Genomic DNA, 17,664 nt, shown 5'->3' with positions numbered 1-17,664 from the left:
CAGCTGTCAGTAAAGATTTGAATTCTGTTTCATTGCCGCAGGTATCGTCCAAAGCCCACTTGATCACAGTCTACATAAAAAAATCTAAAAGCCCTGTATTTCAAAGATGACTCTAACATCAAGTGCGCTACATTTTTGGAAAGATTATTTCAAAGCTCTATTGAAATATGCAGGAATATACAGGGTGTCTCATAAAAAATAAAATAGTTCTCCATCAATAACCATTGATATGTTATTTGAAAAACTAAGCTTTTACATAATTGAATTCTACGTGAAAAAGTGCTTTGGTAAATTTTGACACCTTTAAGTTTGTCATAAAATTTGACCCTCAGACAGAACCATCAGTTTTCATCTATCTAGTTTGAAAACAGGAGTTTCCCTTCGAAAGTGTCCAGTTTGGCCCACTCTGTACATTGTTAATTATTACAGTTTATTATATTCGTTTGAAAATGTCCTCATACGATGAAACTGCACTAACGTTTTTTTTGGGTCCCTTGGGAGCTGTCTGACTTGTCCATTTAGTCCAAGTCTCCAGAAAACACTTCAGCCTCTTGGGCTTATTGCGTTTATTCTCCCATCTTCTTTTATGGCACCCATTCCATCAGTCTCGTTCCCTGTACTAGTTTGTACAGGTTCCGTGTTGGATGTTCGTCATATTCTTCTGGAGGTAATTTAGTACGTTCATATATTGCCTGCCTCCTTTGATTCAGTGCCTCACATTCGCATAAGATGTGTAGAGCAGTTTCTATCCCTTCGTTGCATAATCTGCAGCTGAGGCCTCCGTTGTACAGCCCCATTTCATTCAGGTGTCCTCTAAGCGGGCAATGACCGATTAGTAACCCTGTAATTATTCCGAGCCGATCCCTACTATATTAAAGTAGGTAGTTCTTCAGATATTTTCTCGGATGGTCCCTAATGAAGGTTCTACTGTGTTTGTTGCCAAGTACTTTTGTCCAGTACTCTGTGTGCTTCTTATTGGTCTATGTCCTAATCTAGTTTCGTACCAATGATTTTGGTACCTCCAGAGCTGGTTCAGGACCTGTATATGAAGTTGATGATCCGTGTCTAGCGCATTTATCATTACCTGTGATTTCTGAATGTCCTGGCACCCAGTACAGAGTTAAGTTGTTCCTGTTTGCAAGTTCATTCAGTTCTTCATGTCATTCTCAGATCAGTTTTGATGTCACCTTCGGGTTTGCGGTACTAACGTTAGTTACATATACAAGCATAAGAAGTTTTCATAAGTATTAACGGCTACATCCATCAATTTATTATAACGAATATAAATGTGCATTTCAACCTTACACAAATTCCTGCCGACGATAAACATTTTTCAAGTAATTTAGTTCTACAAAGACCTTGATTCCCTGATTATATTCATGACTATGGTATTTGTTTACAACTTTTGCCACTTCTCCAATAGCTTGAAATAGTTGGCAATGAATTTATAGTCTTTCCAGCATAAAAATCAAGTTTTGGAGCAATATTTTCAGTGTTCAATTCGAAGGTGAGCCATTGATGAATCGCTTTTTAGCGATTTCTGTGTTGGTGATTGTGTAAGATTGTATTGTTCATTTACATTAATGGAAAACAACGGTCAAGACGAAAAGCTGTCATCTTGCATGTTTACTCATGTATACAATGAACACACTGTGTACAGTTTGCTCGATTTAGATTATCCCGGCGGACTATTAAAGTTGTTTATGCCGATCGCAAACAATTATTTTGACTATGATTCACACTGAACACATAAAGATACGAGTAATATTATACAAACCAGGTGCGGTCCTACAAGTCGGGTTTTCTTATCTCAAGAATGAGGAATCAACATTCAGGAAGGTTCATATAGCCAGTATTTTGACACCTGAAGGTGCTGTTGTATAGCGAAACACGTGTAGCCGGTTTGTAAACTGTCTAGTGAAAATCTCACATTGAGGTGTTTTTCAATACGTGGCAAAGTTTCGATTTTTCAAGGTTTTTCGAAAACACGAACGTAAGTTGGAAAATACTATATAAAATCGGACAAAATTTACAACAGACACCTTCAATTTCATCAAATTTCAATATACTTAAATAACGGTTAGGTTAGGTTAGGTCCAAAGTGAGCGGGTCTATTCGACCCTCCACTGCAACCTGCAAGGGTTTATTGTGGCACACACCCATTCACACTCTACCAAATACACTCAGCTTCCTGACGAAGACGGTTACTTTGTATGGTGATTGGTCTTTTAAGTTAGATGGTAAAAGTACGGCTCTGCCAAACTCTGAAACCTCTCTACTCGGGAACAGTACTTTATAAGGCAGTTCGTAGTTGACAGTTGGACGCATAGAGTCAGGGTTTTTTCCAGTTTGTGTATCAAAGTAACTTATTTTGCAATTATTCACTTTCTTCCTTATTTTGGAAGATTCCCACACTTTTTGTATGAAGATGAAGATGCAGAAAGCCAAAACTGTCTCAAAAATAAGTCTCTCCTAAAAATATACCTCCTTCAATGTATGCAATCATATTTTAGTCTATTGTTAATGAAAGAAAAATTAGTAATCCAGCTAATGTTATTGTTCTGAGCAAAAATGTGACCATTTCCCAAGTAATTGTTTCAAATTCGTCATTATCATTATTTCTGTTGAGTATGAAGTTAACTCGTTAAATGTACAAAAATGAAGACAAATGATTTGCCATGAGAAACTTTTTGTCATCACAATCAATGTTATAGAAGGGAAAATTGAAATCACCACAAATTGATACTTTACATTCGTCAAATATACGAGGGTGGTAGAAAATTTTCCGGCCTAACAAAGATATAAAACTGTTTTTTTAATGTTTCTGCCAAATAATTGTTCACGAAGGTGATTGCTTCTTCATTTGATGATAATAACTGTCCTCCGAGAGCTACTTTTGTCTTGGTGAAACAGGATTTTCTTTCTGTGCATATATGGCCGTTTTTTCACAAGTTCTGCCTTCAGCTTGTCAGATAAAGATGCATAGTATGCTACTGTAATGGTTTTTCTTTTTTAAAGATAATCGATCAAAATAACTTCATGACTATCCCCAAAAACAGTCGCCATCACTTTCCCAGCCGAAAAAAACAGGTTTTGTTTTTTTGACGGTTCCCCCTTTGCCGTCCTCTGTTTTTACTGAATTTTTGTTTCGGGCAAGTTTCATCTACAGTGAATTTCACTAGTTCAGACTTCCATTGTCTACTATATAAAATGATTTGAAATCCCTGAAACAACTAAAAGAGAATAATTAAAAATGAATAGCTGAAAATAACAATTATATTAAACAAAATAAACCTGAAATGAAATGATAGTGAAATAAAATACAAGTAAAAATAGAACAATTGAATAAATAAAAATGAAGAAATGAAAAAAGAAAAAAAATTAAAACTGGAGAGATTCCATGTCACGTTAGTTCTCGACGTTTCGATTGTTAGTATCTACAATCGTCTTCGGGTGATGACTGGACTGATTCCTCCGAGAGATGACTATTTATAGGTCGTTCAAGTACTTTCACTTATCCCCGCTTTCCATTTTCCGCTTCACTGGTTCCGTGGGAGATAACCGTTTGGCGGGAGTCGGTCACTTTTCGCTTGATGATGGGTTTCCATATGTTGCGTATCTCTACCCTAACTTGGCTGAATACGTTGTTGGACAACATGTATGCGGCTTCCCTGAATTTTCCTCTTTGTGCAAGATCTCAGCTGGGGACCACTACTGACCTTTAACCGTGCGCGCTCCGCCCTCTGTCTCAAAAAGGATCCAACATATTGAAATTTTTTGAAACACAATTTGTAGGAAATGTATTCCTCTACAATATTGATAATACGAATAGCAAAAAACCCATAGGAAACGAGATATTTGGAAATAATGTGCAAAAAATCGATTTTTGTGACATTTGACCTTATATTTTAATAGCCGCGTACACCTTAATATATGTATGTTTTGAGACAACGTAAAGTATGTCAAAATACGAGTTTATACGGATTCATAGCTGGGTATCTCTAATTCCCAGGTGAACTTACTAAGATGACTGGACTATAAAGTATATACGGCATTCGTGTTTTTCACTGAAACTAATGTCCCACCCCCTGTAGCATAAATACACATATTATATGTTTTGTTTTTGTTCCAGATGTTCTAAAACAATCCTCACTGCCGAACTTCTTGCCTAAATATCATGACTACAATGGTGGAGCTCGAAAGCTGGCTGATTTATCAATATGTGACTACCGAATGTAGCAATTGCTTGTGTGAGTATCCATTAAATATAAATGTCTTGCAATTTATACTACTTCACCAGATCTGTTTGGAATGCGTTTCCCGTTTTAGATCAGCCTGAAACAGTGAGTCGCATTTGATGTTTTACATGTTCATATGCGAGCTTGCAGCCAGTTTTTTTCATTTTATTTTCACATTTTTTTATTTTATTTCTTTTTTATAGGACCGTTGGGTAGCTTTTTATTTCTCTCGGAAAGGTCTTAAATGTTGGATACAAGTGAGTTTTTTTATTTAATTTCATTTTTATTTATGATTGGTTAGAGGTTATATACTGCACTGAAAAATAATAAAATGTTTATCGTTTCTTCATATCCGAAAATTTTATTTTTCTACTGATGCTACATAACAGTGCCGTTCAAATTTTCACTGGAGTTTCACAATGATAGATTTTTGTCCACTAGTGGACTTTTTTTCAACTGTTGTGACTGAAGAAAGTTTACGAAATCGAGGATATTGATACAGAAAATTCATTTTATTGTTAAGTACTTTGGTAGCCGGGTTCACACAGGCATAAACTTTAGAGATGAGACTATTCAAGAGTTCCGAATGTCAAAATGTTAAAAAGGCGACTTTTTTTCAAGAACTCATCCTTATAAATTAAAACTCGTAAACTCCTACCTTCTATTCACGGACTTTGAAGTGTTTTTTGTGGAGAAAAATCAGTTTTTATCAACCTTTTTTGTAAAAAATCGACTTCCACAGATTGTAGAACGTAAAAATACCCAAGGAAGGTCGATAAAAAGAAGAAGAAGAATAGCAAACAGCCACAGAAAAATCACCCATTGATCCGACTTACATAATCTGAATATCCGTTATAAAGGAACCCTTTTATCGCCAATCTTCAGATTAGAAATATTCAGACGTAGTTATACTTTTCAAATATGTTCAATATACAATCAGGTCCCTACCATGTTCAAATCCTACAGTTTGCAAAGATTCAAGAAGGCCTATAAGAAACATTTGTTTTCAATGCAATCCTGATATACGTACGAAAGAAATTAGATTAGAAATAGATGTAATTATTCAACTTTCATTCTTTTATATTGTTAAGTTCAAAACACTAGCGATATACTATGATTTCTACATGTTGTGTGTATTGTTATTAATAAATTAGTTTTGTTTATTACTCTTTAATCTTCTAATGCAGGTACTAACTACAAAATAACAATAAATCCAGTTCGCATTGATAACGATGTATCTCTGTAGTTGTTCGTAAAATAAGCCAAGGTCTCCAATGTTATTAAAGAAGACCCCATGCAGTGGCTTATCCTTGTGTCTCCGTAGAAGTAAGGTGATCTCTGCGGTTTTTATCTGAGCTTTTTGCTGAACGGGTTCCAACTCGGTGACAGAGTTGTGGTCACCTCGTTCAGAATCGAAAACTATACCGAGTTCATCAGCTGCTAAGGAGAAATGCTCCAATTCCTGCTCTCTCATGGTCACAGACCATGCAGAGAAGGGGATCCGCACTCCTGACGACTTTACAGGCTGTATCCAGTACCACTCTGTCATGTAGACACTCCAAACTCAAAAGTCCACGGCCTCCCTGTTGTCGGGGGAAGTACAACCGTGAAACGGACGATTTGGGATGCAAACTCCTATAGAGATGCATCATTTTTCGGGTCTTTACGTCGAGTTGATACAGCTCCTCCCGAGTCCACTTCACTACTCCAAACGAGTAGAGTAAGATTGGAACGGCAAGCATATTTGTTGCAGCAACTTTGTTCTTCCCCGACAGTTCCGATGACCAGATCTGTCGAAGTTTGTGCTGATACTTGCCGCGGAGAGAGTGTTTCACTGTTGTTACCTCTTGTGAGTGGCGTTGTTCCACCCCGAGGTAAGTATACGTCTCTCCGGCATCCAAATAGCGTAGGATTCTTCCATCTACGAGCTGCACATCTTCTCCGTAGTCCCCGCATCGTCCTCTTTTGAGATGGACCTGCACATTTGTCTATCCCGAATTTCATACCGATAGCATGCATGTCCTCTTCCACCACCCTCAAGGACTGATGGATATCCTTCTCTCCAGAGGCATAAAGTTTAAGATCATCCATATAAAACAGATGGGTGACCTTGTGCCTCCGGTTTCCGGGGGTGCCACAGTCATACCCTCGAGTATTTCTGAGCGCAACGGATAATGGCAATAGTGAGATGCAGAAGGGAAGAGGACTGAGGGAATCAACCTGAAATACACCTCTTCTGAAAGTGATCCGCCCTGTTTGGACTCTTGCTTGACCAGATGTTATGGTGAAGCGAGTTCGCCAAAGTGGTATCAGTTGCATCTCACTATGTTATCGGGTACCGCAAGGCATCTGAGCAAATGCATGATGAGCTCATGCGAAATTGTATCAAATGCCTTACGGTAATCGATCCAGGCCATAGAGAGGTTACGCTTATATTGTATCGAGTCCTGCGTTACACATCTATCGATGAGCAGGTTCTCTTTACATTCAGCGACTCCTCTCTTCGACCCTCTCTGCTCATATATCCGTTCGAACACTCGGTCAACTGCGGTGAGTATTCGTGTGTATAAGATGCTTGTAAACAACTTATAACACGAATTCAAGCATGTTATCGCTCTGTAATTCTTATTATTATTATATTGAAGCATTGGATATGTAGACTTTGGTTAGTATAGACACTCCTGAAAAAGCTATTGTATAGCTAAACATGTGTTGTTTTGAGTACAGTGTTTCTTGAAAACGTTATAGATTTTCATCAAGTCTCGGCCGATTCCATCACAAAACTATCTAAACATACTCTCACAATAACAATAACTTTATTTTTGTACTTTGTCTAATTATTTCGTGATAAAGTATTTGTATATATCTTATCAGTATGTACACTTCACGATATAAGTCAAAGTCGTACTAAAAATGGAGGAAGTTCCCTCGTTATTTATGTGTGTCTTTTGGAAGTGAGTACATATTTAATTGTTGTAAGAAACTCAAGTATACTTTAATTCTTACAGTTATGATGGAAAGTGCTTTCAAAGCCAGGGATATAGGGCTGAGAGCTCAGAAGAAAATTCTCTCTCGCATGGCAGGGAAGAATATCGCCAAGGTTTTCATTGATGACGCTACGTCTTCACTACTAGACAACTTATACCGTCTTGCAAAACAATATGTAAGTTCCAACAAACACATTTTATTAATTTAATAATCTTTTCGAGTTTTATTAATCCAATTTATTTTTTTTTTATTTGTGTTCTCTAAGCAAACCGAAAATTTTATTTTCACGAAATTATTTTCCAGCAGCTTCACTGCATTGAATTTTCTTTATTATATACAAGAATAACAGGATAGAAAAGTTATTGTAGGCTTTCAAAACATTCATCTGCTCTCTCAGATCATGTGATAAATTTCGATCATAACATGAACTACGAAGAAACCAAAATTATCTGTTTGAAAATTAGTCCTACAAAATGACTCTTCTTAGAAATGGTGGAAATTATTAATCAATAAGAAAAAGTGACATTGATCAATTAAGTAAAGTTCATTAATTACATTTCTCCAACAAATTTCTTCTAAATTATTTGTCTATCCCTGTTGCCTCTGTATATGCAATCAAGTAAAACAAAAAACAACTCAGCTTCCCAGTCACATCCATCAGTCACTGACATACAAAAGATTTGACACTCTAAAAATCCGTTTTTTGGCTCTACCGCCTTCTTTTCTAATGATATAAAAAAAGGCTGAGAAACTTTCGAAACTGTTTCATATTTGCTATAATCTGATATGAACGAATGTTCAGTGCGAGCTCTAGACCGACCTCTAGATTTTTAAATAGATTTTTGTAGTACCTAATTGTAATAATAAATTTAACTTTGTATTAGAATACATGTGTTTTCAGACGTTTTTCTCATCATCACTGTATGGTCATACAATAGAGCTATCTCAAATAAGTAGGAAACAATATTTTTTGGTAATCGTACTGCTACACCAATGGAATCGATATTGCCAACCTTTTTGATCAATTTTCTTCCGTCTAGACAAGTCAATCTTTACATCCTTATGATACCAATATTACATCCATGGTTAATGTTTCCAATTATCACATTGAAATCTCTAAAATGTACGAAAAACTGTCCGAACTTGATATCAACAAAGGCCCCGGTCTTGATGGAATTGCTCCAACTTTTCCTAAATCATTTAGCTTCATTTTAGCTCGACCACTTTTCTACATATTTGATAATTCCCTATCATATGGCAAATTCCCGGACCATTGGAAAACCTCATATGTCACCCTATATATATATATATATATATATATATATAAATCAGGCCGAAAATCCAACGTGTGTAATTATCGTCCAATATCTATTTTTAACGCAACCCGTGAAGTTTTTGAAAGCATCATTTTTGATTATCTTACTTATGACTACTCCCCAATTATAGGGACCCAACAATTCGAATTTACATCCAAAAAGTCAGCTGAACTGGGTCTCATTACCTACGTTGATTTTATGTCTGATGCTCTAAGGGTTTGCAAGTTGACTATGTGTACACTGATTTCTCCAAAGCTGTTGACAAAGTTAATCATGAACTATTGATAGGTACATAAACTTTATTTATATGATGTTGATGGGCAAATATTGCAGTGGCTCAAGAGCTATCTTATGGAAGGAACACAAATTTTTAGAGTTAATCATTACTATTCTCATATCATCGCAGTTACATCGGGTGTTCCACAAGGTTCACATTTGGCACCACTGTTGTTTAACCTTTTTATCAACGATGTAATCAGCTTTTTCCATGAAAGCGAAGCTTTGCTATTTGCCGACGATTTAAAATGTTTTAAAATGATTAAAAGTGAAGCTGATACATGTGTCTACAAAACGATATAGATCCAAGTGCCAAATTCTTGGCTTTCATCGAACACATCACCCAATAACTTTCGAATATAGTATAAATAATCGGACTTCACATTCTGCTATTGAAACCAAAGATCTAGGTGTGATCCTAGACTCCATACTTGGCTATAAATCACACATTTCCGCTGTAATTCAAAAATCTATGAGGATGGATTGGCTTTATAAAGAGAACCACTCGTGATTTCACTAACATCCCTGCTAATAAATCTCTTTATTTTTTCCTGGTTAGATCTCATCTCGATTAGTGTTCCACAGTTTGGTCCCCTCATTACGTTACACAAAAAGTGAAACTCGAGGCCGTACAGCACAATTTCCTGCGATATAATGCCTTCAAAATGCGTGTATACTATGACTATACTGCATTGGAATGCATTTTGAACATACCTTCTCTTGAGGCTCGCAGAAAACATAGAGATTTTATACTTCTATTCAAAATTATCAACGGACTGAGTACCAGCCCCGAGATTATCTCCAAAATATATTTACATGTCCCAAGTCGTTCAACTAGACAGGTGCAAACGTTTTACGTTTCTTTTCACAGATTCAATTATTCATATTATAACAGCTTCATTACCAGAACTCTTCGATTGGCTAACTCTTTAAATAACCTTCAAATCTATAATATATCAGTTTCCCGCTTCAAAAACCATATTCTTCACCTAGCCATCTAATACTCTCTGCTTGTGTTGTTGTATTGTGTCTAGTGTAACTTGCCTGTAAGAGTTATACAGAGTGGTCCAACGAAAAGTATGCACCTTGCTTTTCTCCTTTTTTTGTAACTTAACGCAAAAATGCTCGAACAGGTCAATTTTGCTTTTGAGGGGGACACATTTTAGATGTATTTTTCTACCTGTGCCTTCAACCCCCTAGCGAGGGTGAGTAACAACCCTAAAATTTTAAATGGAAAGTGGGGTCGAGTGATATATCATTTGAAAGGGCACAAAATTATCTTTCCAATGATACCTAATTTGTTGTATTTCACTTAAACATGTAGGTATTATGAAGAAAAACAACTACAACCCAGTACTTTGAAATGTGTAATTGACTTAGTAGAATCCTACTTCAACAAGTGCTGAAAATGTGACCCATTTGCTTCTATACAATAATACAGATTTTGTTCAAATCTATTCCTAACATTCTGTAGCATATCAGGTGTTAGTTATATTTCTGCACTCTGCTGTAATTCGTTGGCGAAGATCTTCTATGGACTCGGGCTGCGTAGCAAAACATTTATTTTTCAAGTGTCCCCAAAGGAAAAAGTCTAAAGGCGATAAATCAGGTGACCTGGCAGGCCATTCGATGGGGCCTCTCCTTCCAATCCACCTTCCAGGAAACCGGTCATCTAAAAACTCTTACCGGAGCAACATAGTGAGGAGGTGCTCCATCTTGCTGGAAATGAAGCCGATCATCATTATGATTTTGGTCATTTTCAATTATTTCTGTTATGAGAGGATCAATTGTATCTTCAAGCATGTTCAGGTAGATCTCACCAGTTAAATTCCCAGGAATAAAAAGTGGCCCTACGATATGACTACCGAATATGCCACACCAGACATTGATTTTTTGAGGGTACTGGGTATGGACCTCTCGGAATAAGTGTGGGTTACTGTCATCCCAGTAACGGCAATTATGCCTATTCACAGCTCCATAAAAAAAATGTACTCTCATCGGAAAAGCACGTGTTGAATGATAGGTGCGGATCATCAATTAGTAGCTGGCTCAGTTGTTCACAAAATTGCAGCCTTCTATCAGGATCATCTTCATTGAGTTCCTGCACTAATTTAATTTTGTACGGATGAAATTTATAGGCTTTTAATATCCGTATTATGGACGAACGGGAGACACCTGAGGCTGCAGCAAGCTGACGGGTACTTTGAGTATGATCCAATTCAACATGTCCCAAAACAGCGACTTCCACTGCTTCATTTCTGATCGGTTTCCGTGGCTGGTGTTTCACATTACAGACAGATCCGGTATCGACAAACTTTTGGACTAACTTGGCAACGTACGAATCATTCACATTTTTCCCGGGATGACTGTTATTAAAGAGGCGAGCAGTAAGTCTAGCACAACTATTATGTTGATAATGAAGTTTAACAATTTCAACTCGTTCAGGAATGGAATAAACCATTTTTACAGTAAAGTTGAAATAATTTCAAAAGCAACCGAACTGAATCAATGAACGTTTGCCTAAATTCTTTTTGTACACTTATCTGCTGTTGTTATTTGAACCAAAAAACGCACGAGAGAAATTGAGGAATGTAGTAGTGATAAAAATGCCGTTTTTTCGCATTTTCATAAACACCAAAAATATCGAGTAAATGTTCTTGCTTTTTTTATAACTATTCAAGTAAATACAACAAATTAGATATCATTGGAAAGAAAATTTTGTGCCCTTTCAAATGATATATCACTCGACCCCACTTTCTATTTAAAATTTTAGGGTTGTTACTCACCCTTGCTAGGGGGTTGAAGGCACAGGTAGAAAAATACATCTTAAATGTGTCCCCCTCAAAAGCAAAATTGACCTGTTCGAGCATTTTTGCGTTAAGTTACAAAAAAGGAGAAAAGCAAAGTGCATACTTTTCGTTGGACCACTGTATAACTCTTACAGGCAAGTTACACTTTAATTTTTCTTAAATAATCCTTAATCTTAATTCGAAATTGTATTATTCTTATAACTTACTTTTAATCCACTGTATTGCATTAAATACTACATAGCACTGTACTACTTATATCTGAATTGGGCTTTCCCGTGTATATAAATGAATAAATCTTTAAAATTCTAAGATATTGGTTTCTATTTTATTGAGACTAAACAAATATTGAAGATTTTTGTTATGTTCAATTACTTAGTTGTTCACTTTGAACCTTACTTATTGATTCGTATACAAAGAGATCGGTTACTTCCTTGAAACTTTTGAACTCTTCCTTATTAAAAAAGATGGCACTTGATGGCAGAAAATATATTTTCCTAACGAGCTTCGAAATAGGACGAAAGTCAAGGAAAATTGTTTAATGCTGTGTTTTTTTTTCAGTCAAACAACAAGAAAGAAGCTGAAAAATTAATCAAGAACATCATAAAAGTGGTGATAAAACTGGGTGTTTTGCATCGAAACAATATGTTGTCAGAAGAAGAGATAAAACAAGCGGAAAAGTTCAAAGCGAAATTTCGTATTGCAGGAATGGCCATCATTTCATTTTATGAGGTTGATTTTAGCTATGACCGCAATTATATTGTACAAGCCCTAAATGAAAGCCAGAAGTGCCTTGAAATTATAGTATCAAAACATTTGACAGACAAGTCTCTTTCACGAATTGAAAGTGTCTTCTCATTCTTCGGAAATGATCAATTCCTGGATGCAATGTTCAAAAGGGATTCAGAGTACAGAGAAGCACTCGGCAGAGTTGTGAGTGATCTCAATAAAGCCATCGAGAATGGAGATCTTTAGTCCTTCTACTTGTGATTTATATGTGATTGTTTTGTATTATGTAGGTATTTGTGAATTTTTTTAAAAGTTTTCATTTATGTTACTTAGATATATAGAAAAATATTTTTTCTTCAGCACGAAATGAATCATGATGCATTGATAAAAGGACAGACATATTCGTCAGAATTTGAGTAGCACTTGAGAACATTAACGTTAATTGTTCACCTTTTAGTAATTCTCTACGATTCAAAATTAGTAGCAATATTATTTCGAATATGCTCAAAATTGTTTATTGAGGTTGATAATAAAAATGGCGTGTACATATGAAAGATATAACATATCTTGATTTACGTTATTGTTGCATGACTATTTAGAAATAGAATATTTTTGCACTGGAACATATAAAATTTCTAAAATTGTCCTAAGAGCAACTCTCTTTAAGTACCTTCTAACTTAAAAAGTTTAAATTCACACTCAAGTTCAAAGAATTCTCTTAGGTTTTACGAAATAATTTGCTTAAATAACTAGGATATTAACTGACTGAATTCATATATCTACCACATGACAGATATTATACTATATTTATTTATAAATTCACCAAAATTATTCATTAAGAGACATCATGATATGTTACATGGTATTATTGGATATAATTCCATAATCAGTATGTATAATCAATAATTATTGATTAGATTATAATCTACTTCTTATTGTTTAACGAAACATTGTCTTGCCGAAACTAATGGTTATATTCAAATTTCTAGACTATTTCTGTAAGGCCAACTATTTTTGACCCAAAGAAAAATCGAAAATGACTTCATAATGAGAATTGACAAAATTTTCCAAAAGTTAATAATCTGTAACATCAAAGAGATTGATTGAACAATTGACAAAAAGATATTTCAATAAAAAAGAGGTAAGAGAAGTCAAAATGGCAATGCACTTCCAAGCACATCTTTGTTTTTGGGGCTTGTTTTACATAAATTCAAGAGAAGTGATTATTATTCTATACTAGCATAAGAATGCTATCATTTTGAATGTCAAAATTATTAGTCACTCTTGCATTCCTGCACCTATAAGCAAACTCTTTAATTCAACAGAAAATTTCGAATGGACCAATAGATGGTGAATTTAAGATATAGACCATCAAAATTAGCAAAATCTCCTTTTTTGGATGGAGACATACAGCCCTAATTACCATTAGCATTAACATTATCTTCCAAAAGTTGAAATATTGCTTTTGCCATTCCATGTCATGCAGCATGAAATAATTCAATTTTACATTTATTAGGTCAAGTTCTTAATGTTCTGTGCTTTCTTCTGCACACATTTCAATATAATCTTGTGTTTTGTCGTCTCTGTCAGACATATTCATTTGTGAACATTTGAAGGATGTTAAATTTGATGTTCCCACCAGAAATCTTATTCCAAAAGACTATTTACTTGAGTACTGAGATTTAAATCATTGTCGAAAATTGTCCATTAATATAACATATTAAAGCGAATACGCATGAGCAAATATTTCTTTATTATGGTGCATGCAAAAGATTTTAATTTTTCTTAATGAAAATTTAAATTAGACTGCTGTGTTTTGATTTGTACTTGTTTCTCGATAAGTGATTTTTGACTATTAAATTTATGGATGTTTAAGTTTTTCCAAATATCCATGCGGTTTCCCTTATTGACTTGTTATATGAGTTTTATGTTCTCTGGTGGGGGAAAGTTATGTTTGTTTTGTATGACGTGTGTTGCGAGGTTTCATTTATATACTATTGGGTTTATGTATATCTTTTTGTGCTCATCATACCTTTGGATCAGTTTTTTCTTGGTTTGGCCGATATAGAATTTGTTGCAGTCCGAGCATTGTATACTGTATATCCCGTTTTGGTTTTTGTCTTCTTCTTTTTCATAGCTTTTTTTTGCCTTATTTTCGTGTTTGGCTTTATGTGATGTTGATGTTGATGATGATGTTGAAGATGTTTGTTAGTTTTTTGGTTTGGTGTCCTACGTACGTAATTGCTGTCCATCGTTGTGTTGTTTTGTCTGTTGAGTTGGCTTGATCCTTGTTCTGTATTTTTTGTTTATATGCCTTTTTGTGTTCATCGTACCTTTGGATCAGAAACAAAAAATACAGAACAAGGATCAAGCCAACCCAACAGACACAACAACACAACGATGGACAGCAATTACGTACGTAGGATACCAAACCAAAAAACTAACAAACATCTTCCAGCCATTGAATATTAACATCACATACAAGCCGAACACGAAAATAACGCAAAAAATAAACAGTTATGAAAAAGAAGAAGACAAAAACCAAAACCAAAAACCACTTACGTAAAGTCAAAACCAAAACTATATAAAACAGAGCTCTGAAAAAATATACTGAATCTATACTTTGATTATTGTGATATTTCCAACTTTACTATTATTCAATATTCTGGCATTCAATTTTTTAATCAATTTTATGATTTTCAACAATTAATTTACAATTAGGATTTTTCGATTTTGTTAGCATTTCAGTTGTTTGATGACTAAAAATAACCGTGCTATTTGTAAATTGTATTTTGAAAATACGAAATTTTCCAAAAATAACAAACAGAGTTAAGTGCAGTACCGAAAATATCGGAAAAATTCCAAATCTAAGATTTGGAAATAGTTAACAGAAATCTTGCTTGGCTATTTTATGACACAACTTAGTCATTTTATATCTGTGAACCCTTATCAATTAATTTTGACATTCACGTTCATGGCAATCTTATTCTAGTCCGCAATAACATAATTATATGAAACTTCTTCGCAATGTGAAATTATATCATTGATGAAATTGGCGTACCTACTCACGATGATCGTGCATCAAAAGCATTATTCATTATATACTGTGAGGTCCTAAAGTAACGGATAAATTGATTTTCTACGTGAATATGAACGCAAATAAAAACTCTTGAAACAGGTCAATTCTCATATATGAAAATACTCTCTCAATAAAATTATTTAACTGCCCCTTCAACCTCCCAAAGCAGCTGCCCCTGTGAAAATTCGATATGAAACTAAGTACGATGTAATACCGGGTACAAAAGGGTTTTCAATTATCCATTCAGCTATATGACACTTTTTGATATTCTTAGACTTGGATGCTCAAGAAAGAATCAATTTTATTTCATATAAACAAACAGCTCTCATGCCAAATAACTGTCACGATTGACTAGTCTATTAGTTTTCTTGTCAAAAACTAACATTGGTGACTAATAGACTAGTCAATCGCGTCTAAAAAGTGCTATATATTGCTGAAAACTTGGTATTACACACTCCCCATTTTTATTTAAATTTTCTACAGGGGGAGCTAATAATCTTAGGGGGTTGAACCGTCACTTGAATAATTATATTGTGAAAGTGTATTTTCACATACATATATTCACCTGTTTCAGGATTTTTCATATGCATTCATAGTTACGTAGAAAATGAATTCATCGTTACTTTAGTGTATCATCAAGAGATATTTGGGTGATAATCTTATCATCACCAGAACTATCGTGTTTATTGATGTTTTTGTTACCTAATTTCAATTTTCAAGGATGTCCTGGTAGAGAGAGGGTAAGTGGTAATCGGAAGTATTCATGAGTGCTTAGGTCCTATTGATATCAGTCGGAAATAAATATACATTGCATATTGGATAACTTTTACGAACATATACTTCATTCATTAAATGTTCTGTTGTTCTGAGAGTGGTCAATTATTATTATTAGAAGGTATCCAATATGTGCAATGTTTATTTATTTATGGCTTAAATCAATAGGACCCAAGCACCCATGAATAAGGTGTAATGAAAAACCGAAACGTCAGATTAAATTAAAACACCTTTTTTTACCATTGACCCTCTCTCCATCGGTACTTCCTCAAAAATATGTTGTTTAATTTCGAAAAGTTTTCAAGACTTTTACCAGTATCTAGAATCCATTTTGATATGTAACTGGTGCTTGAGTTGACTTGCCTCATACGTCTCACGTATGGAGCGATTTGTTGGCAGTTGAAATAATTTAGAAATGAGTGATTTATTTGGAAACTGATTGTATTATCTGTATAGTATTTGTTCAAAAGATTACTTTAATAAAATTTACACATCAGGACCCCGAAATCATTTGTACATTTTTGGTGGCAGAATGTAGACAATTTCATCAAATTAATTTCATGACCAATTACAAAAAGTAGTTGTCTACATTTTGGCATTCACTGAAACAAAACCAGATCATACTTCTAAGATATTTGAAATGTGTAGTATTGTGTATTTATTTAAAATTGTATGTTCTTAGTTATATATTATTTTAGTTGTGTAGTGAAATGATTGTTACTAGTCTTAATTTAAGTGCAGTCACAATAAATATTTTTTTAAAATAGGTTTAATATCAAAGATATTCTTGCTTGCATTATCAAAGGCGATATTAATAAAGTATATTAAGGTACTTAAACAAAAATATATTTACATATTTATACAATGTCTTCAATATAGCAATATTTCACTTCACCAGAAAGGGCACAAAAAAACAAAAGCCATTTTATTCTTCACCAGTTATTGTGTTACAAAAAAGTTTCAGTTATTTCGAATACTTTTCTTTCGACTCATGACATTTTTTTAAATTTAGCATACGTATCACCTACTGAATGTGAATCTAAAAATGTATTTAGATATATTTTGATGTTTTCTACACACTTCTGTGTTCTGTTTACAAATTCTATCAACAATAAAATTTTAATTAGAATATTTGTTTAATTTCAAACTCGAATTAGTCCTTAGATCGCACAAGTTTCAACTTTTGAAAATTGTCGTTCATAGGGGGCGACAGTTGGTTAACGGAAAAACTGATTTTTAAAGTCTTCCGTATTGATATTATCGCCAGATGCCTCTGTAAGGTTAAACCAAGGGGAGTCACGCAGAGAACTCTTCGCTTCCGATAAAATATCAGTTATTTATTGCCTCAATAACACAAACTTTCTGTACTGTATCTCGACAGTAGAGAACTCAATCCTTGAATATCAAAAGATAAACAAGGCTCCTAAAGGCAGTTAGTTGTGAAGTCAAGCTGGTAG

General features: G+C 34.6%; 1 protein-coding gene across 2 annotated transcripts; it reads left to right on the top strand.

Annotated features, from left to right (window-relative positions):
- The first annotated feature begins 4,132 nt into the window (after window positions 1–4,132).
- sigmar (Tumor necrosis factor alpha-induced protein 8-like protein sigmar) lies at window positions 4,133–17,336 on the top strand. Of its 2 annotated transcripts, XM_023170554.2 has the most exons (4): window positions 4,133–4,250; window positions 4,442–4,495; window positions 7,247–7,401; window positions 12,187–17,336. In XM_023170554.2, exons 2-4 carry the CDS (start codon window positions 4,483–4,485, stop codon window positions 12,598–12,600), a joined length of 582 nt encoding a protein of 193 aa, XP_023026322.1. In that variant the 5' UTR covers window positions 4,133–4,250; window positions 4,442–4,482; the 3' UTR covers window positions 12,601–17,336. The 2 variants fall into 2 exon arrangements, with proteins under 2 accessions (XP_023026322.1, XP_074034823.1); XM_074178722.1 differs by lacking the exons at window positions 4,133–4,250; window positions 4,442–4,495 and adding an exon at window positions 7,103–7,192.
- Window positions 17,337–17,664: the final 328 nt, after the last annotated feature.

Source organism: Leptinotarsa decemlineata, unplaced genomic scaffold, assembly GCF_025532065.1.
Source record: "Leptinotarsa decemlineata unplaced genomic scaffold, Ldec_3_MD MMD2_tig00004307_RagTag_RagTag, whole genome shotgun sequence".
NCBI classification, from domain to species: domain Eukaryota; kingdom Metazoa; phylum Arthropoda; class Insecta; order Coleoptera; family Chrysomelidae; genus Leptinotarsa; species Leptinotarsa decemlineata.
The sequence above is the reverse complement of the archived record's forward strand: the minus strand, read 5'-3'. Positions and strand labels throughout refer to the sequence as shown.

What these genes read in the sequence shown, in the direction of transcription:
- sigmar (XM_023170554.2), top strand. An exon ending in ACCGTCTTGCAAAACAATAT is followed by an intron (nt 7,402 to 12,186) that starts GTAAGTTCCAAC and finishes TTTTTTTTTCAG; the next exon opens with TCAAACAACAAGAAAGAAGC.